General features: G+C 42.1%; 1 protein-coding gene across 2 annotated transcripts in view; it reads left to right on the top strand.

Annotated features, from left to right (window-relative positions):
- Positions 1 to 493: 493 nt before the first annotated feature.
- Positions 494 to 21826, top strand: part of LOC120515924 (tolloid-like protein 2) — a 361663-nt gene continuing 340330 nt past the window's right edge. For both annotated transcript variants that reach the window (XM_039737306.1, XM_039737298.1), the window contains exon 1: positions 494 to 923. In XM_039737306.1, the coding sequence (XP_039593240.1) occupies positions 743 to 923 (181 nt within the window). In that variant the 5' untranslated portion in view covers positions 494 to 742. The remainder of the gene's footprint in view (positions 924 to 21826) is intronic.

Here is a 21826-nt window from a genome sequence, read left to right as displayed (position 1 = left end):
TCCATGTTCTAAGTAGAGTTGTGTGGCATGTTTTAGTTTGCATCTTAAAGTAATGAATATATGAAATAACCAATTCCCACGAATATACAATACGTATGAGAAAACATACTTGACTATGCATCTTTTTCCCTTTGTATAAGTTTTGCGCTTCAAAGTCTCGTTGGAAAACAATTTGTTTTTACGAATTAATAAAAATAATTTTGCTAAACAAAGTAAAAATATAACGAGTTTCGTATTCAGTCCCAGCTTCTGCCGCTGCTGCGCACTTTACTTTTCTTTATACGTCTTACCTTTTATTAAATCACGGCGGCTGCGCACGATGTCGCTTAAGGCGACAGTTTCCTGTTCTAGTCGGGATCGCTGTTACCTGCACAGTGCCGACCAGGGGTTGGCTGGAGCTGCGATTGATTGGCAAGCGGTAGGAACGCCCTCAAGAGAGAGAGAGAGAGAGAGCGCAAGCCAGAGAAAGAGAGAATGCGAGAGTCACACAAGCACAGTGAGCTAGCGAGCGCGCGGGCGGCTCTGCTGCAGACTCACCACTGTCGAGCTCATTAATCAAAGCGGTAGAGAGAGAGAGAGCAGCTCGGAAAAGTAGCGTCCCTCGCGGTTCCATCTCCGTGCACTAGCGGAGCGTGACGCCCGGGATCTGGAACCACCTCCTCCTGCTTCTTCTTCTGCCTCCCGGACGAGCTGAAGCGCTCGAGCTGCGCGGTGCAGTGCAGCGCGACTCCTCAGTCCAGCCATGCGCTGCGCTCGAGTCGCCCATAAGACTTTCTGGACGCTGACACTGCTTGAGATGTCGCTGGTGGTGCTGTCCCGTGGGAGCGACGCGGTGGATTATGAGTACGCTTCCAACACTTTTGAGTACTTGCTGGAATCGGACAGCGCAGGGGAGGTGAACTACAAGGATCCGTGCAAAGCCGGTAAGTGAAGCGCCGCGCGCACGTCCCGAACGGAGTTTGACCGCTCGGTCGTGTCTCCCAGGCGGCGAGATGTTTGTATTCATATGCAAACGAGGCGCGCACGCATTGTGCTGCTGTTATTGTGCGTCGCACATTGAGCGCATCAACCCCCCCAATACACTCTCTCGCTCACACACACACACACAAGCGAGCTCTCCTCTCTTCTCCCGGCTGTTGCGGTGACCGGTCCCATGATAGCGCGCCTGCCGGACAGGTGCATACGTCACCCTCCTATTAAACACTTAATGTTTTAAGGACGGCCGCATGGCAAGAAGCACAGGCAGCGCGTAGTTGCACTTCTTTTGAACTCTTTGGGGAATCAATGGACCGAGCAGCAGATATCGTGCGCGTTCCCGTTTGCCTATTGCCCCTACCTTTGCGCGTCCACGCAAGCCGACCTAAAGAACTTTCTTCCCAACCTTGAGCGTAAGCGAAGGAGCAGCGCCTGTTAAAAGACCGCGTCACCCACTGATGGCTGGCTGATTCATTGGATTGTAAGTCACGAAACTACATCCCCTGATTCATTGGGGAGAGACCCAGAGCTAGTTACATCACATGGCAGTGCTCTCATTGTAGTGATATGAAAATAGCAATTGTGCTTTTTATCTGTATAGCACTTTGAAATGGGGTTGAGTATTCGAATGTTTCAAATCTACCGAATTCCGTTCAGGGTTTTGGGAGTAGCACTGAGCACAAGTCAGTAAAAACATATTGACTGGGCGCCAGTCCACTGCAGGGTACACTCGGGTACAAAACAAAATAAAGATGGCAAGAAGTGGGACCGAGTGGCTATGGCTTTTTCCTTTAAGGTGTCAGGGCTGCATATTCAGTTATTTTTTTCTTCTGATTTCCATGCTTGAATGTAACAAGCCATGTTATCTCCTGGTATTTCAGATGTCAAATGTGTGTTGAGCAGCTCTACATTTTTTTAGAACATTAATAAGAAGTTAAGCAAGATGACACCTTTTATTGGCTAACTGAACCAATTACAATATGGAAACTTTTGAGGCAACTGAGACCCTTTTTTCTACAACCTGCCTGACGATATGCCTTGAAAGCTCTTTTTAGTTAGCCAATAAGAGGTGTCATTTTACTTGACGTCACATTGTATCCATAATAACTAACACTGTACAACAGCCTAATATTTTATTACATTAGACATACAAGACAGCAAAAAGTATGGCTACCTAATTGGAATGGTACTACAACTTACCTGAAGAAGAGGCCTGAGCTGCCTCAAAAGATTCCATCTAGTAATCTGTTCAGTTAGCCAATAAAAGGTATCATTTTGCTTCACTTCTGATTGCATCCATAATTGCCAAAATGGTTCATCACCTTACTACTACAAATAGAAAAATTGTGTCGACAACAAGCCATTAAGCCCAACAAGATCGTCGATCCTGTTCCTTTGGACTATCTGCAATACCATCAAGTTAAGATTTTGAAGGTCCCTGAAGTCCAACTTTCCAGCCATACTACTTGGTCATTTATTCCTTGTGTCTATGGTTACTTTGTGTGAAGGAAAACTTTCCAACATTTTTGTGCAAAATCTGCCTTTAAAAAGTTTCTATCCGTGTTTCTGTACTTCAGAGTAACAATTGGGATCTGCTGTACTACTGTAGTTCCTTTCATAATTTGTAAAAAAAAATCAGTCGTGTGTTGAGATAATTGTGTGTGTGTGTGTATATATATATATGTGTGTGTGTGTGTGTATGTGTGTATATATATATATATACATTATATATACATACATACATACATACATACAGTGGTGTGAAAAACTATTTGCCCCCTTCCTGATTTCTTATCGTTTTGCATGTTTGTCACACAAAATGTTTCTGATCATCAAACACATTTAACCATTAGTCAAATATAACACAAGTAAACACAAAATGCAGTTTTTAAATGATGGTTTTTATTATTTAGGGAGAAAAAAAATCCCCACACCACTGGTTACCACTGTATACACATACACACATATATATATATATATATATATATATATATATATATACACACATAGTCAAGGATGCCAGGGGCGACGACCCGGCCAGGATGCCGTGAAGGATCGGAAAAGGCCGTGCGCCCATCTGGGATCACGTGGGGGCCACCACCCTGGTTACTTTGGGGGCCACAGGTTGAGGGCTTGGAAGCCCAACCCTGTAGGGGCCTGTGGTCACCACCAGGGGGTGCCCCGATGCCTTGGGAGCCCTGGACCTCAGCACTTCTGCCACAGCAGGAAGTGCTGGGAGGAAGAGAAGCAGGGACACCCGGAGTGCTTCCGGGAGTACAGCCGGCACTTTGCCACACAGGGGCGTGTCGGCGGGTGATTGCCGGGGAGCACCTGGAGCATATCCGGGTGAGGATAAAAGGGGCTGCCTCCCCTCCCAGCTGTCGAGGCTGGAGTCGGGTGTAAGCAGGACGAAGCAGAAGAGAGTGTGGAGGCGGCCCGAAGAAGAAGGCATTGTGTCGCCAGGACTTTGTGGGGTTTGTGTGTGCACTGATTTTGACTTTGTATATATTGTAACTAAATGTGTGGTGGTGGAAAAACAACATGTCTGCCTGTCTGTGCCCGGGTTCCGTTCACAATATACACACACACACACACTAGGGGGCTTTACCCACCAACCCCCGTGCCAGTGCTATGCGCTTGCATCTTTGCGTTCTGTCGCTCGGATATGGGGATGCAGTTGTACAATTTAAACAAATTTTTTACACTTTTACTGTAAAAACAATTTTTTGAATTAAATTTTTGTCAATATTGCATTGAATTTTGATTCTGTGTTTGGTATAACTGCATGTGATTGAATTTCGTTTTTTTTTCTCTATTAAATAAAATTACTTTTTCAAATGTTTGGCTCTGAGATTTGTTGATTGCCTTTGCAAAAGCTGTTCTAATACGATTGGCATATCAAGATCTCTTTTGGTGTCTGTTATCTGTGGAAGAAATATTACATTACCTTTGTTGGATACATCTGTTTTTTGTACAGTAATTCATGTGGTGGAAGACTGGACAGTGTTAATGGTTGTAGATATTCTACAGGATATTGTAAGTTGATGTTTTCATCTTCCGCACCACCACCAACTGTTTCAGCAGAGTCTATTGATACGCATTTAACCAATTTGCAGTGTAACCGATCAACATTTTTGGCATTAATTCGTTTGACTTTATCATTTCTCGGTGCTAGGATTGCCTGTGTACTCTTTCTTTTTCAGTTGATAACCCTTCCAAATGAAATTCTTCAATAAAATTTGAGTATAATATGTCTTCTTTAATTGGGAACTTAAAGTGAGGAAAACGTAAAAATTTATAAGAGCTTAGAGAGCAAGAGCTGTGTCTGTCAACATCAATCACACAAAGGAGAGGTGAGATTACCGTGTGCGTGGTTGAAAATGGTTGAGAGGAGGGCATGACTTGAAAAAAAATCTCATGGCTGAGGTCTCAATTCATGGGACTTGAAAAAAATCTTCTAAAAAGTCTTGTCTTGTTGCTGGATTTTTTTATATAATAGAAACTAGGGGGCTCCACTCGCCCACCCACGCATTTGGTTTACCGGATATACAATTTAAAGAGAGTGCTATTTTCATGGAAAATATTACATATGCATTATTTTCGCTTTTACTTTAAAACTTTAGTAAAAACAATATTTGGAATTAGCTTTTCTTCAATATTGCATTGAATTTTGATTCTGTGTTTGGACTTGCATCAAACTGCCTGTGAGTTAATATTGTTGCTTTCTCTCTAATAAAATGACTTTCTTGAATGTTTATCATCTAGAACATAAAATTATTGTCCTGATAAAATTTATAAGAGCTGAGAGCACAGGAACTGTATCTGACAAAAGCATTTCTACGACTGAAGTTAGATGGCGGTGGCCTTGTTTGAAAATAGTTGTAAGTAGGGCGTGACTTGAAAGAATCTCATGTTAAAAGTCTCCGTCTCACGAAACTAAATACCGCACCAATGTTATATATATATATATATATATATATATATATATATATATATATATATATATATATATATATATATATATATATATATATATATTTATTTATTTATTTATTTATTTATTTATATATATATATATATATATATATATATATATATATATATATATATATAATTTTTTATTTTCTAATGTACTCAAAGTGCTTAACATAGACAGTGGGGAACCACTTCAGTCATCATCATTGTGTAGCATCCACCTGGATGTTGTGACGGCAGCCATTCTTGCGCCAGTCCACTTCGCATACATCAGCTATTATGTGGTGAAGAGATGAGAGACAGCGAGTTAGCCAATAAGGGACAGGGGCTGATTAGTGGATCAGAATAGCCGGGCTATGGTGAAAGATTTATTAGGATACATTCGGCTCCATTCAACAAATGCCAAGGAATCGTTTCTGACCACAAAGAGTCAGTAGTATTATTTCTCTTCCAAAGGATGGCGCCTATCTCGGCAGCATCATGTCCAAGACTGGAATAAACCCTGAATAAGGTGCCGGCCCTTCACAAAACGCACACCATAACTCGTAAATTACTAGTTTAATATCTCCACTTAAATTGCAGAGCCTTTGGAATGTTCAAGGAAGAAAAGACTCCAAGTGATTCTGGGTCATGAGTCGTCATCTTTGGGTCCCCTGCTCAAGTAAAAAAAATTAATAAATAAAAGGCAGTTTCAGCGGCTTTTAAGCTCACACATTCCTTCCCCCCATTCTATATGTTTATCATCACGGCTAGTTTACACCAAGGGGGAGGCCCCCCTTTCATATTACTACACTTGTTACGCCATGGGTAAAATATTATATTCTATTATATTAATAAAAGGATACGTGTCTGTCTGTGTGTCTGTCCGTTTGCTATCTCTCTGTCATTCTAACAGATGGCGCATTACAAATGTTAACACTGGTTTTACATACTTTCCCATATTAAATGGCATATAACAGAGACATGTGTATTGCATTTTTCATTCCAGCAGATGGCACATCACAAGCATTTGTAGTAACACACTTTGTGTTTACAAATGCTTGTGATGCGCCGTCTGTAAGAATGACAAATGTAGTGCATTTTAGTACTACGTGCATTACAAAATGACTTCCAGTAGAGAGTGCACTACAAGTGCTAACGTGGAAGTCTCTGCTGATTACTTAGATTTTAACCTATCATAGAGAGGTAGCGCAGGTAGTAGAGGGTGTTATGTATGGTTACTGGCTGTGTGGCTCCCTAGTGCACAAAGCATTGTTATGTTCCCATTTGAATTCCACTGACTCCCCCAATTTGTATACACCTTCCTAGCTATCCATTTTTGTCTCATTTGAATATTTTTACTTACCAGAATACAGCCTGATCCGCAGCTTATTACAGTTCATATATAAATGAACATATACAGTACAAATGCGATGTTTTAAGTGCTGGGTAGAGTTATTTTAGCCGATTAGATGCATTTCAGTTTATGCCTTGAGTATTTTTATTGTGTCTCTGTCCTACAAATACTGCTTAATTACATTTGATTTTCCATTAAAGTGATTCTAAATGGTGTTTTGTATCCACCATGTGCGCTAATTCACTTCAGTTTTTGTATTCCTAGTCCTCCTGGGGTTTTATAGCAATTCAGAATTTAACTGAATGAGTCATAATTTTAAATAACAGCTTTGATAATGGCCATAGTTTTAAGTCATTGAACTATTTCAGTAGTGTGAAATAAAGGAAAAGGGGCAAATATAAGACAAAATAAACATAACCCTTAAAGTGGAAACTCAACAGAAGGCAGCATACAGCCAACCCTTTTTGACATTTTCATTTCCTTATTTGGCCGATGCCTTTATCCAAGGCGACGTACAACACCTGAGATACAATTGGTCACATTTCTGTCGTTTTTCCAATTGGAGCACAGGCAGGTGACGTGACTTGCTCAAAGTCACATGGTATTAGAAGTGGGATTTGGACCCACAACCTCAGGGTTTTGAAGTCGAAAGCCTTGACCGGTACAGCAGAATACTGTAATGCTGCTTAATTTCAGGCTAGTGTGGCACGGAAGTGAGCAATCCACCCTTGATAGGGCACCAGTCCATCATGTGGCACTGATGGAATTGTACACTCACCTAAAGGATTATTAGGAACACCTGTTCAATTTCTCATTAATGCAATTATCTAATCAACCAATCACATGGCAGTTGCTTCAATGCATTTAGGGATGTGGTCCTGGTCAAGACAATCTCCTGAACTCCAACTGAATGTCAGAATGGGAAAGAAAGGTGATTTAAGCAATTTTGAGCGTGGCATGGTTGTTGGTGCCAGACGGGCCGGTCTGAGAATTTCACAATCTGCTCAGTTGCTGGGATTTTCACTCACAACCATTTCTAGGGTTTACAAAGAATGGTGTGAAAAGGGAAAAACATCCAATATGCGGCAGTCCTGTGGGGGAAAATGCCTTGTTGATGCGAGAGGTCAGAGGAGAATGGGCCGACTGATTCAAGCTGATAGAAGAGGTTGACTGAAATAACCACTCGTTACAACTGAGGTATGCAGCAAAGCATTTGTGAAGCCACAACAAACACAACCTTGAGGCGGATGGGCTACAACAGCAGAAGACCCCACCGGGTACCACTCATCTCCACTACAAATAGGAAAAAGAGGCTACAATTTGCACGAGCTCACCAAAATTGGACAGTTGAAGACTGGAAAAATGTTGCCTGGTCTGATGAGTCTCGATTTCTGTTGAGACATTCAAATGGTAGAGTCAGAATTTGGCGTAAACAGAATGAGAACATGGATCCATCATGCCTTGTTACCACTGTGCAGGCTGGTGGTGGTGGTGGTGTAATGGTGTGGGGGATGTTTTCTTGACACACTTTAGGCCCCTTAGTGCCAATTGGGCATCGTTTAAATGCCACGGGCTACCTGAGCATTGTTTCTGACCATGTTCATCCCTTCATGACCACCATGTACCCATCCTCTGATGGTTACTTCCAGCAGGATAATGCACCATGTCACAAAGCTTGAATCATTTCAAATTGGTTTCTTGAACATGACAATGAGTTCACTGTACTAAAATGGCCCCCACAGTCACCAGATCTCAACCCAATAGAGCATCTTTGGGATGTGGTGGAACGGGAGCTTCGTGCCCTGGATGTGCATCCCACAAATCTCCATCAACTGCAAGATGCTATCCTATCAATATGGGCCAACATTTCTAAAGAATGCTTTCAGCACCTTGTTGAATCAATGCCACGTAGAATTAAGGCAGTTCTGAAGGCGAAAGGGGGTCAAACACCGTATTAGTATGGTGCTCTTAATAATCCTTTAGGTGAGTGTACTCTTCAGAAGCATTTTAAATCTTGGAAAAGACTGGTATGTGTGAAACCTAATTCAGTTTTTAGTTCTCAAAGACACAAACTACTAGGTGGCAAATGAAATTTCTTAACAAAATGAAGCTGAAAGTACCCCCTTCAAATTAAGGGTTTTTAGAAACTGAAATAAACATCTGCCTCATGAGGATGAAATGAAGACTATCTGGAAATCTGACAAGCAGGCTGAGGTGTTCTGTATGTACTTTTACATATTGACCAGAAGGTTTTATACAAGGTGACTTCTAAATCACAGTTGTATGAAGACAAATGAAAGAAACCACATGGAATGATCCAGCAGAGCAGTATAAATTACTGAAGTGCTGGTTAAGTAGGTATAATCTCATTACATTGTGTGTTATTTATCGAGCTGACAATTTAATCCATATCGATCACCATTACGCAATACAGTTTCTTCTGTATTCCTTCAGTATGAGCTCTTGTCGGGTTTAGTGTTTTAGTTCAAGGTCATTAGTGGAGTTGAACAGGTACCCATAAATTGTCACTGTCTGAGGCAGGCACCTAATTGTACCATATGAGATATTTTAATTAATGCTAGTTGCAGACAGAAAGAAAACCTGTATACTTACTAATGAAAAAAATGCCTGGTAGAGTTAAGGACTGAAACATGAAGAAGATGAGAGTTGATTGATAAAGTGGGTCATGCCAGAGAATCTCCACCTCCTGTTAGATTAATGGAGGAATACACAGAAGAGCCCAGATGGATAGAGTTGTGAGTGTGTGTGTGTGTCCAAAAAAATCCCAGTATGCTGCTTCAGCTGCTCTTCTATTGATTGGAAAAGCCCACGACCTTTCTTATCTGAGCAACGTTAAGGACACTTGAGAGCTGCACGTACTCTGATGTTTCATCCTTCATCCTGGTATCTAAAACATTTTCAGTCCAACATATGCACTTGAGCACCAATGCAGATAGTTCATTTGGGGGGGGAATATGTTTTTCTATACGTACGTCTATATGAAGGTATTTCTTCTGTTCCGGTTTGTGTGTGTGTGTTTGTACATTTTATAGTACAGCATTGATGATCCTTATTTTTAGCTTTGACTGTCAAAAAGAATAACATTAGAGGAAAGGACTGCTGATAGCATGCAAAGTTGCCTCTGTGCCATAGTTTGACTGCAATATAAGTTAAATTTCATATTTATTTGAAACCTTTACCAACTGCATTAAGTAAATATATTAAGTTAACATCTTAGCATTGATTAAATTCAATTGAATAATTCAGACTTCAGTCAGATTTCTGTAGATACCATTTTCTGTTTTTCAACTTGTTGCCCGACATCATTGTATTTATATGGGCTGTTTCTATAAAGTGTGTATATTTTTGATTAAAAATCGACTCTTATTATCTGTGAAATAAGCTGGCTTACTATTGCTGAATTTGTCGTACAGTGGAGCCGTAAACTTGGAAGTCGCGATTGCGTCATTTATGATCTCTACGCATTCACGCTAACCCAAGTGGGAAAGTAAAGATAGACGTCCCCCAGAAAGCAGGTGTTTGGCTGGTGGTCTCGCAACAAATGCTAACTAATAGCTCAGATCGATGAAGAAACCGAAGAGCAAGAAAGGTGCAAATGGTATGTTTGGCAGGTCTAAAAAGATTTGTATGCCCTTTGCAATGATAAACAGTAATAATTCTGCTTGGAAGCTGCAATTTAAATAACGGCACAAAGCAACCATTGAGCGTAATGTACAATGAGTCGCACGTATCAAGCTAACATCGGTTAGTCCATTACTGTTCCTTCTGTTAATGTTAACATTTACCTACTCAATATTCAGAGTTGCGGGTTAAGGTAATTTTATTTAAAGTAAATTCTTGTCATAAAAAATGACACCTGTGAAGTGTGACTATACCTCTGTGCGGTTTACGCTGTCATTTTGAATTGACATCATAATATGTAGAAAAGTGTCCGTTTTACTGTGAAAAGGAGACTTTATGCTGCAAGTTTGACAGGGTCACATTCTTTAAAGGACAAAATAAGGTCTTGAAATACCAGCTGTGGTCCACTGCAGATTGGAAGAAAGTCCTATAGGCTTATGAATCCGTATTTGAAATCTGATTTGTACTCCGTCAAGCTGGTGAAACGATGTTTCCTCAGTGTGTGACACCAACTGTCAAACATGGAGGAGGAAGTATGATGGTCTGGGGTTCTTTTGCTGGAGGAAAAGTTGGTGACTTGCATAGAGTGACTGTCATTCTGAACCACAAGGGTTACCACAGCATTTTGCAACACAATGCAATACCTCCTGGTCTACGTCTTGTAGGTCAAGGGTTCATGCTACAGGAAGACAATGACCCAAAACATACCTACATGCCATATCAGAACTAGACATTAAGCTGTGTGCATTTCCATAAAAACGGAAAAAACTGGGGTGTTCTAAAATGTTCGAGCAGTTGGGTATATATGTGAGCGGGTATATATAATGTTCTATATTGTGGACGCTGGCCCAGACACAGACAGACAGACATGTTGCTCTTCACCACACACCGTTTATTTACAGACTAATATTTACAAGTCTCTACCGTGCTCTCACAAACCCCAGTGCCTCTTGCACCGATTCCCCAAAGTCCAGGCTACACAGTCCTTTTCTGGCCGCCTCCTGTCCTCTCGCCAGCTTTGTCTTCCTTCCTCCCGACTCTCGCCCCGACTGCTGGGAGGCGGCCCCTTTTATGGGAACCCGGATGGGCTCCAGCTGCTTCCCGGCACCCCTCCGCAGACACGCCCTTGTGTGGCGGAAGTGCCCGCTGCGCACCCGGAAGCTGTCCGGGTGTCCCCTGTAGTCTTCCCCCAGCACTTCCTGGTGTGGCGGAAGTACTGGCCTCCAGGGCTGTTCAGGCAGCGGGGCGCCGCGTGGCGGTGGCCACGGGCCCCTACAAGGCTGGGCTTCCATGCCCCCTACCTGAGGCCACCAACGTAACCAGGGCGGACAGGCGTCCCAGCCGGGCTCCCGCCCTGGCCGGGTGCCACTATATATATATATATATATATATATATATATATATATAATGTGTGTGTGTGTGTGTGTGTGTGTGTGTGTGTATACATATATGTATATGTATATATGTATATGTATATATATATATGTATGTATATATGTGTATATATATAATCATATATTTAATATGATCATATATTTAATCATATATATGTATATATGTGTATATATATATATATATATAATCATATATTTAATATGATCATATATTTAATCATATATATGTATATATATATTGTGAAGGCTGGCCCCGGCACAGACAGACGGACAACATTGTTTCACCACACACTATTTATTGTCACTAATATTATCTACAAAAATGGCTCACGTGCACCCCCAGTGCCTTCTTGCACCGATTTCCCCAAGTCCAGGCCCACAGTCTCTTGTGCCTTCCTGGCCGCCTCCAGTCCTTCCTCTTGCTCAGTCCTTCTGCCTCCGACTTCCACCAATGACTGGAGGGAGCGGCCCTTAAATAATGCCCGGATGAGCCCCAGGTGCTTCCGCCATCTGTTCCTTGGCCACGCCCCAGCGTGGCGGAAGTGTCGGCTGCCTTCCTGGCAGCTCTCCGGGCGCCACATAAAGTCTTCCCCCCGGCACTTCCTGGTGTGGCGGAAGTGTCGGGCTCCCGGGATAATTAGGCACTGGGCGCCGCCTGGCGGTGGCCACGGGTCCCTGCAGGGCTGGGCTTCCATGCCCTGTACCGAGCCCCTGAACCAGGGCGGACGCCCCACTCTGTCTGGAGGAGGCACTCGCCCTCCTCACGTCCTCAAGGTGTCCCGGCGGGCTCCAGCCCCAGCCGCGGACCGTGCGGATAAACCGGCATCGGGCGCCGCCTGGCGGTGACCACGGGCCCCTACAGGGCTGGGCTTCCATGCCCTGTACCCGTGGGCCCCAACAGAACCAGGACGGACGCCCCTCGCGGTGTGGAGGAGGCACAAGCCCTCCTCTCGTCCTCCAAGGCGTCCCGGCCGGGCTCCAGCTCCGGCCGGCGACTGCATGGGATCAACCGGCATCGGGGCGCCGCCTGGCGGCAACCACGGGCCCCTACAGGGTAGGGCTTCCATGCCCTCGACCCGTGGCTCCCAATAGAACCAGGACGGCGCGCCTCGCGGTCTGGAGGAGGCACAAGCCCTCCTCACGTCCTCCTGGGTCCCGGCCGGGCTCCCCGGCGGGGCCACAATATGTATATATGTATATATATATGTGTATATATATATTATGTATATATGTATGTGTATATATATATATATATATATATGTATATATGTATACACATATATACTGTATATATGTATATATATATATACACTAGGGGCTCGCTTTGCTTGCCAAACCCCCACCCCCAAGGCTTGCGCTATCAACCAACCACTTCACGTCTCTGCCACTCGCATTGTGAAGAGGGGGGCTGAACGCACCCTAAGGAGATGCGGTCGCTCCTCTGAAACCCCCCTTAAACGGTGATACAATGGGAAACAAATACAGGTTTTTTTTTTTTTTGCCTCCTTACTTTGCTCGATCAGCTGCTGGCTTGCTGCTGCCGCCGTACTGTGTGATCTGCATCTTGCGTGGCGCTTTGATCATTTAAAAGCCTATACAGCAGCTGTCCTACTCTTTGTCTTTTATTTCCGGCCCCGGGCATGGTTAAATCTCTTGGCACAAAGTCTCTTCTCGCGGGACGTAAATTCTTGATATTTTTTAGTTTATAATTTAAAAATGGAATCAAAACCTGAAAATCTAACAATATCACATTTAAGTTTGATCAATTCTGAAAAGAATGATACCAACCATATATATGTAGGTTTTACAATAAGCCTGATTTAAAGGATGACAAAAACATGACACAAAATCGTTACAAAAACTTGTTGCACTTTTAGGCTTAGGATTTTATATATACAGTGGTACCTTGGTATACGTCCGCTTTGGATAAGAGAACTTTTGCTTGGTATATGGCCTTTGTTTGGAATACGACTTGCGTGCTTGAACACCGCGCGATTCCCATGTTTACCTCTCTCGAGACAAAGCCACGACTGCCCACTAGCATCAGTACGCCAGTTACTAGCATTCAGTGAACAACTCGCTCTAACTCTGTGTGAATTTTTACGTGATTTTGTGTTTTTTCGAGTAAATTTGAATTGATTGTTGAAAAGTATGAAGGTGGCATGCGTATCCGGGACATGGCTGTTGCATACCGTTTGCCGAGAACGACGGTATCTACGATTGTGAAAAACAAAGACGTTATTAAAAAGTAAAGTGAGGTTAAATTTTCATTTATTTCATCTGATTGCTTTTGTATTTATGTATTTTAGTATTAAGCAGTGTTTACATTATTTCATACAACCCCATCGATGTATAATATGCCAATAACAACAGGATTAATCATTTTCCCTTTATTTCTTATGGGAAAAATTCGTTTGGTATAAGTCCAAGGATCTGGAATGGATTAAGGACGTATACCGAGGTACCACTGTGTATATATTTAGAGTAGATAGATACATACTGTATATAATATCTCTTGTGATCCATGGGGTTTAGGGCCTAATGCAGAAATTCATGAATATGTTTTAGGCCCATGATTACTGTATATTGAAAGTTTATTGCATTAAATAAGATGCAAAAAGTTGCAAGAAACACAGCATAAAATGATTACTGCACAATCGAGTCAAGTGAGTAAGCCTGGCTGCCAAGACAAAGATGCGTGGTGTACCCCACACAAACTGCGTAGTTCAGCAGTTCTTTAGTGAACTATAACTTTTTAGAAAATTTGAAATATAATTAATTTGTGTGTATATTTATGGTAGTAAATGACAAAAACGATTAATGTTACAGATACCAACGAAATCCAACAAAACACCTAGCACAACACGATGCAGATGATGGTGGTGTAGTTATGATTTGAATTCCCCCATGAACAGCCTTCTGAAAGTTCTGTAAAGTTTTGTCCTTCTGCGATGCCGATGTCCGTGAAGATTTGTAGTTGTGAGACACCCAGGCAAAGACCTTCTCCAAGCCAGATGAATTTACAAAAACAAGCGGGCACAGTACAAGATCATAAATGCAGAGAAAATGGTGATCTGATGGGTGCAATTTTAATCCAGTTGTGCAGTAAAGCATTGAAACGAAAATACATCGCTCATTGTGATCCTGCTGGGTTGTTGTGGCTCACTTGTAAATCTTGCACCCTTGTCTTGTTTTATGCACCAGCCCCTGTGGCTACTACCGAAGCTGCCTGAGGATGCTGGGATTTGCAGTCCATTTCAGTACTGCAGCTGCAGTGTCATAGATGTATATAATTTTTTTTTTGTTTTATACAGGGGAGGGCAAAAGTAGTTTTGCAGTTGTTTATGTGGAAATAATAACAATTGCAATTGCAAAAGAGAAGACAAGTAACACAAATAAGCGGTTTACCTGTATCAAAATCTGTTAATCGTATATGAATTTTTAATACCGTAAGACTATCATGTTTATGAGGAGACTAATTAAGACAAGGATGGCAGGCATTTGAGGTGATTTTTGGATGGGCATTGGGCTCTAAAAAATCCACTGAAGAAAACTACTTGTGGGACTGTGTCGGTATAGTTGGGTCACTGCCACATGGGGGTGCTAGATGTTTGTTTATGGATGAGCCCCTGAATTAGCGGCTACAGAGAAGAACATCTAATGGAAGGACACTGGGAGTGATGAACATTGGAGCCAATAAAGTGTATGACAGCATGTCGACCCGTTATGTGGTCTGTGGTGCATTAAATTGTCTAGCCCGTTAAATATGAGCAGCAGGAGGGAGCTGTAGGTTGACAGTATTAGGGTTTCCACAGGCAGCTCACTTTTCTAAAGGTTCTCTCTGGAGATACCTGCAAGTAGATCCTCTCTGGCACTTGAGACGTTCTGATAAACAAGCCATTTAACTTTGAACTTTAGAAGGCAGAGAAGATACGGTGGCTGAGAAGCGAGAGTTTATCTACTAGTGTTGTCAAGGGTAAATAGGCCGTTTCCCATCCTGTAGACAGTAGCTGCCCAAAGACAAAACTCTGCCTCTTCATTTCTCCATTGATGACGCTTGATTCACATTGGCAGCAAGGGGAAAAGCACTGACGATTAAATGCACAGGACAACATGTTTGGTTGTGCTGAATTCACACAGGGGGACATTCCACCTCCCTCCTATAGTCCTGATGAATTCACAAGGAATCCCCCGTTTGGTCCTGCTGAATAGATTTGGTCTCGCTAGACTCACAGAAGAGCATGTTCCAATCCCCTTTGATTCACGGAGGGGGTCACCCCCCATGCATTTGGCCACACTAAGTTCATTGAGGGTGGAATTGGGTCACACTTCACTCACGGAGGAGGAACCTTTGATGACACTGAATTCACAGAGGGATGTCCCCCAAGGTGGGTCTTGGAAACCCTCCTGTGGGCCTCTCATGAAGTGATGTTACCAACCCAGCACAACAAACTGGCCATCACAGACTTACAGAAGATATGAAGGATGTCTCTACCTAGATTGAAGGAACTCAGTCTCCTAATGAAGAAGAGCTTGCTCTACCCTTTCTTATATAGTTCATCTGTGTTCTGAGACCAGTCCTACCTGTCATTAAGGCGGACCCCCAACACCTCTACAATCCACTCCCTGAATTGTGACCGGATGTAGAGGCTGTTTGGTGTGGTGAAAATCAATAAGCAGTTACTTGGTTTTGCTGATGTTAAGTTGCAGATGATTCTTAAGGTTCTCCCCCTGACTCATCCCCCTTATCAATACACCCCAAAAGTGCAGAATCATCTGAGAATTTCTGCACATGACATGACCTGCTGTTACATTTCTAGTGAAAGTTGTACAGAGTGAAGAGAGAAGGAGATGGGAATCGTCCTTGTGGTGCTCCAGTAATGCTCACGCAGTCCTTGAATCTGACAAACTGTGGCCTGCCCTTCTCACAGGCTACTGAGCCACGTTCAGGACCACACATCATCTTCTCAAGCTAGTGCCATGAACATGATGGTGACTTCAGCTTTATTACAACTTCAATAGAGTGCCTTCAGGATCAGGTGGAATGGGAGGTTTGTGGTGAGAATGTGTAACTACAGTATATGATGCTGTCAGGTCAGCCGAGATCCATATCCTTTAGGAATGCCTTGCCTTCTTGAATCCAAGGCTCAAAGAATTTAAGCTGCTCTGGAGGTAAAGGGAGGGCTCATGCCCAGTATTGGACAGGTGTACCTAAAAAAACAAAAGGACCCAAGTGTAATTATCACAGTTTGATGTAGTAGAAAAAAAAACCAAAAAGCACTTTACAAAAAAAAGTTGAGCAGCATAAGTGAGGGGATTTTCAACACTGGTCTTAAATGAAACCTTTTAATGTCTCTTTAATTAGGAAAATGGAAATATTACTTTAGAGCCAAGTTTACTGATTAGGAGATTTGAGCTAAAGAAACCCTTTGGCACAGACGGATATCCATCACAGGGCTATAAGGCATACGAAACTCAATAAATGGAAAATTTGCAAAACGAGAATTATTATTCATGTTTGCTCTCTTGTTATACATTTGTAAATAATGTTTAAGGTAAAGTCAAAATGAGTACACCGTATTATTAGATACGTTTTGCCATAATGGTGCCTGAGAATTAAATTTTAGATTTTTGTTTAGTGATTGGTTAAGATGCAGGGACAACTTACTTATTAGCTAACCAAACTTGGTAGTTCTTATAATTCGAGCTGTCCTTGCATTATGCGAGTATCATGCAACAATAATAAAATAATTACAGGTTGAGTATCCTTAATCTGAAATTACAAAATCCTAAACGTTTTTGAATGCTGACATGACACCACCTTTGCTCCCTCTGATTTTTTTTTTGAGCTGATGCAAACAACATTACATGCAGATTCCAAAATGTTTTTTTTCATCCTGAGGAGGCATATGGTGTCTGGTCCTCTGAGAGGCAGTGAGTGCCATGAAGCTGGGGCTCTCATAGATTAATATATATAATATATAGCTCAAATGGGGTGTGGTCCCCCATGAAGTGCTACAGTGGGGACAGAATCAGTCAGCCATTTAGGCAACCTTGGCAGTCACCTAAGGCACTGTCATGTGAGGGGTGCCATTTAGAACATAATTGTAAACACTTCACTCAGGTCTCCTCTTAATCTCCTTTTGCTTAAACTCTAAAGGCTCAGCTCCTTTAATCTTTTATCATAACTCAGCCCCTGTAGCCCTGGACTTAGCCTAGTCGCTCTTCTTTGCACTTTTTCTAGTGCTGCTATGTCCTTTTTGTAGCCTGGAGACCAAAACTGCACCTAGTACTCCAGATGAGGCCTCACTAGTGTGTTAATAAGACTGAGCAGAACCTCCTGTGACTTGTACTTCCCAAATCAAGGCGCTATATAACCTGACATTCTGTTAGCCTTCTTAATGGCTTCTGAACACTTCCTGGAAGTGTCGAGTCCACTATGACTCCTAAATCCTTCTCATGAGGGGCACTTTCTATTTTCAGACCTCTCATGGTGTATTCAAACCTTCCATTTTTACCTCCTGGTGTAATATCATACATTTTACTTAATTTTCATCTGCCTGTATGTTGTCCAAGTCCCTCTGTGCTCATTCAATGGACTCTCAATTATCTGCCCATCCATCTTTCTTGGTATCATCTACCAGCTTAACCAGCTTGTTCCTTATATTCCTATACAAATTATTTATTTATATTAAGAGTAGCAGTGGCCCCAGCCCTGAGGTCCACCACTCTTCACATCAGTCAGTTCCTATAAGGTTCCTCGCACCATAACCCTCTGCTTCCTGTGTCTGAGACAATTTTGCACCCATCTACAAACATCCTGATCTCCCACTTCTTTTACTTTGAAATAAATGAAGAAATATTAAAATAAATGCCAAAGAAAGCAATGAAATATACAATATTTTGTAATTCTTTATTTAGCATTCTAGTATGCAGTCTGACACATGGCTTGTAAAAAGTGTTGACACCTCAGCATCATAGACAGCTTTTGTTTCGATGGTATGAAAGTTTAATTAATATTCCACACGGCACCAACCTGTGATACAGTCAGACTAAGATGAATGACTAGCAAAGTTAAGGAAAATTAATGGAAGGAATTAAGGATAAGATTGAGCAACACATGGCAAGGACAGGAGTTATTAGGAACAGTCAGCATGGGTTCAGAAGAGGGAGGTCGTGTTTTACTAACATGCTGGAATTCTATGAGGAAACAAAGGATCAGAGTGGAGCAGATGATATTATTTATCTGGACTTTCAGAAAGCATTTGATAAGGTGCCACATGAGAGGTTGGGCATCAAGTTAAAAGAAGTGGGAGTTCAGGGTGATGTTTTAGATGGGTGCAGAATTGGCACAGACACAGGAAGCAGAGGGTGATGGTGTGAGGAACCTCATCAGAACTGGCCGATGTTAAGAGTGGTGACCAGCAGGGGGCAGTGGTAGGGCCACTGCTATTTTTTTAATATATATAAATGATTTAGATAGGAATATAAGTAACAAGCTGGTTAAGTTTACAGATGATACCAAGATAGGTGGATTAGCAGATAATTTGGAATCCGTTATATCTTTACAGAAGGACTTGGATAGCATACAGGCTTGGGCAGATGTGTGGCAGATGAAATTTAATGTCAGTAAATGTAAAGTATTACACATAGGAAGTAAAAATGTTAGGTTTGAATACACAATGGACAGTCGGAAAATCGAGAGTACACCTTATGAGAAGGATTTAGGAGTCATAGTGGACTCCAAGCTATCAACTTCCCAACAGTGTTCAGAAGCCATTAAGGAGGCTAACAGAATGTCAGGTTATATAGCACCTTGATGTGTGGAGTTTAAGTCACAGGAGGTTCTGCTCAACCTTCATAACACACTGGTGAGGCCTCATCTTGAGTTCTGTGTGCAGGTTTGGTCTCCAGGCTACAAAAAGGACACAGCAGCACAAGAAATGGTCCAGAGAAGAGCGACTAGGCTGAGTCCAGGGCTACAGGGGATGAGTTATGAGGAAAGATTAAAAGAGCTGAGCCTTTACAGTTTAAGCAAAAGAAGATTAAGAGGTGACATGATTGAAGTGTTTACAGTTATGAAGGCAATTAGTTCAGTGGATCGAGACTTGTATTTTAAAATGAGTTCATCAAGAACATGGGGACACAGTTGGAAACTTGTTAAGGGTAAATTTCGCACAAACATTAGGAAGTTTTTCTTTACACAAAGAACGATAGACAGGTAGTGTGGTAGACAGTAAGACGTTAGGGACTTTCAAAACTCGACTTGATGTTTTCTTGGAGGAAACAAGTGGATAGGACTGGCGAGCTTTGTTGGGCTGAATGGCCTGTTCTCGTCTAGATTGTTCTAATGTTCTAATGTTCAAAGAAATGAATAAGAAAGGGAGAGTGAGAGGAGGGAGTAACAGACGAGCCTGTGAGGTGAAGGGACCACAGCACTAATCTGAGATGCCAAAACAAAAAGAACTACGGTCAGCTTTCTAAAACTCTGGTTTCTTTTTGTGCATACATAAAATGTGTGTATGCAACTTTTCACACAAAAATCAGGATTAATAAAAGACAAGTTGATTGGAGAACGAACATATATTTATGGCAGCTCTGGCCCGTTGTGTATGCATCATTTCAGAGAAAAGGGGAAATGACGACACCCTTGATGAAGTTGTGAAATGCAACGATGCCAGCTAAATGAGATCTCACCCCTGTAATTATTTATATCACTGAGCCGTTATTATTATGTGCAGTGATGTGATAAACCTATGAAGCACAAAAAATGATGAATACGAGGTTGAGACAGATGACCTATGCAATGTTACTTTTCTATTTTTTCAAATGTTCCTTTTTTTCCCTGTGCTTAAAACTCATTAAAAAAAGTGTTTACAGTGATTGGTTTGTAGCGTGATTTGTTGCAATGTTACTTTTCTTGGTGGTTTATTAATTTACAGATTTTTCAAATGTTCCTTTTTTTCCCTGTGCTTAAAACTCATTTAAAAAAAAAAAAAAAAAGTGTTTACAGCGATCAGGTTGCAAAGGTATATTAGCGTGAACTCCTGCAATGTTACTTTCTTGGTTGCTTGTGGTTGGTTTTTAAATAAAGTTCGGATTTGTTCAAATGTTCTGTTTTTTTCCCTGTGCTTAAAACTCATTAAAAAAAAAAAAAAGTGTTTTTAGCGAGCAGGTCGTAAGGCTATAGCGCGAACTCTTGCAATGTTAGTTTTCTCTGTTGTTCAAGGTTTTCTCACTGTTACTCGATGTTTTTACATTTAGTTTACTATTACGATGTGCATTCTATGGTTTGATTAACTATATTTGTGCTTAAAAATCTTTAAAAAATATATATATATTTAAATACAGTTCATACGGTCTGGAATGGATTGATTGTATTAACATACAATCCTATGGGGGACATTGCTTCGGTTCACGACCAAATCGGGTTACGACCAGAGTTTTGAAAAGAATAATGGTCGTGAACCAAGGTTCCACTGTGTGTGTGTGTGTGTGTGTATATATATAGTGGACTCGGACCCAGACACAGACAGACGGACATCTTATGTTCACCCAACACACGTTTTTATTTACAATTATTTACAGAAATAATGTCGGTGCACTTCCCAGTGCCTCCAGCACCGTTCCCCCAAATGTCCAGGCCTCACAGTCCTTGTGCCTTTCTCCTGGCCGCCTCCAATCCTCTCTCCAGCTCTGTCCACTTCCACCCGACTGAAGGGAGGCGGCCCCTTAAATAGGAACCCGGATGGGCTCCAGCTGCTTCCCGGCACTCCTCCGTAGACACGCCCCAGTGTGGCGGAAGTGCCGGCTGCGCATCCGGAAGCCGTCCAGGTGTCCCCTGTCGTCTTCCCCCCAGCACTTCCTGGTGTGGTGGAAGTGCTGGTCTCCAGGGATATTCAGGCACCGGGGCGCCGCCTGGCGGTGGCCACGGGTCCCTACAGGGCTGGGCTTCCAAGCCCTTTACCCGAGGCCCCCAACACAACCAGGGCGGTTGTTTATATTATATTTATTTAATTTATATATATATATATATATATTTTTTTTTGGTTTATGCATTGCTTTTGGAACATCATGCATACCTTCTCGCTTGATTCCACACAAAATTTTAGAAAAAGCCCCTGGTAAGGCACCAGGATGTGATCATTTTTATGATGTTGCTCATGGTGGGGAAAGTATAGTGCGATGGCATTGTTTGATGGTAAATTCAGTTTAACTGGTTGGTGACTCACTGTGTGTTACGCCAACGAATCCAAGTTTATAGCAGCTGTGCAAAGATTTTATTGAATTGAATTTAATACGTCTGTGTGATGATGGATTCCTTCTTTTAACACTAATCTGAAAGTGGTTTGATGAATTACGGTCTAGTGATAGCGTGAACAACACGTTTGTTGGACCACTGGGAACTGTAGGAACACCAGAAAATATCTAAAGGGCGAGACAGACCGTAGAGTGGACTTCGGTGTTCAATACGACATCAGTCGGCAGCATTACTCACTTCAGA

This window comes from Polypterus senegalus, chromosome 1, assembly GCF_016835505.1.
Source record: "Polypterus senegalus isolate Bchr_013 chromosome 1, ASM1683550v1, whole genome shotgun sequence".
NCBI lineage: Eukaryota > Metazoa > Chordata > Cladistia > Polypteriformes > Polypteridae > Polypterus > Polypterus senegalus.
The sequence above is the reverse complement of the archived record's forward strand: the minus strand, read 5'-3'. Positions and strand labels throughout refer to the sequence as shown.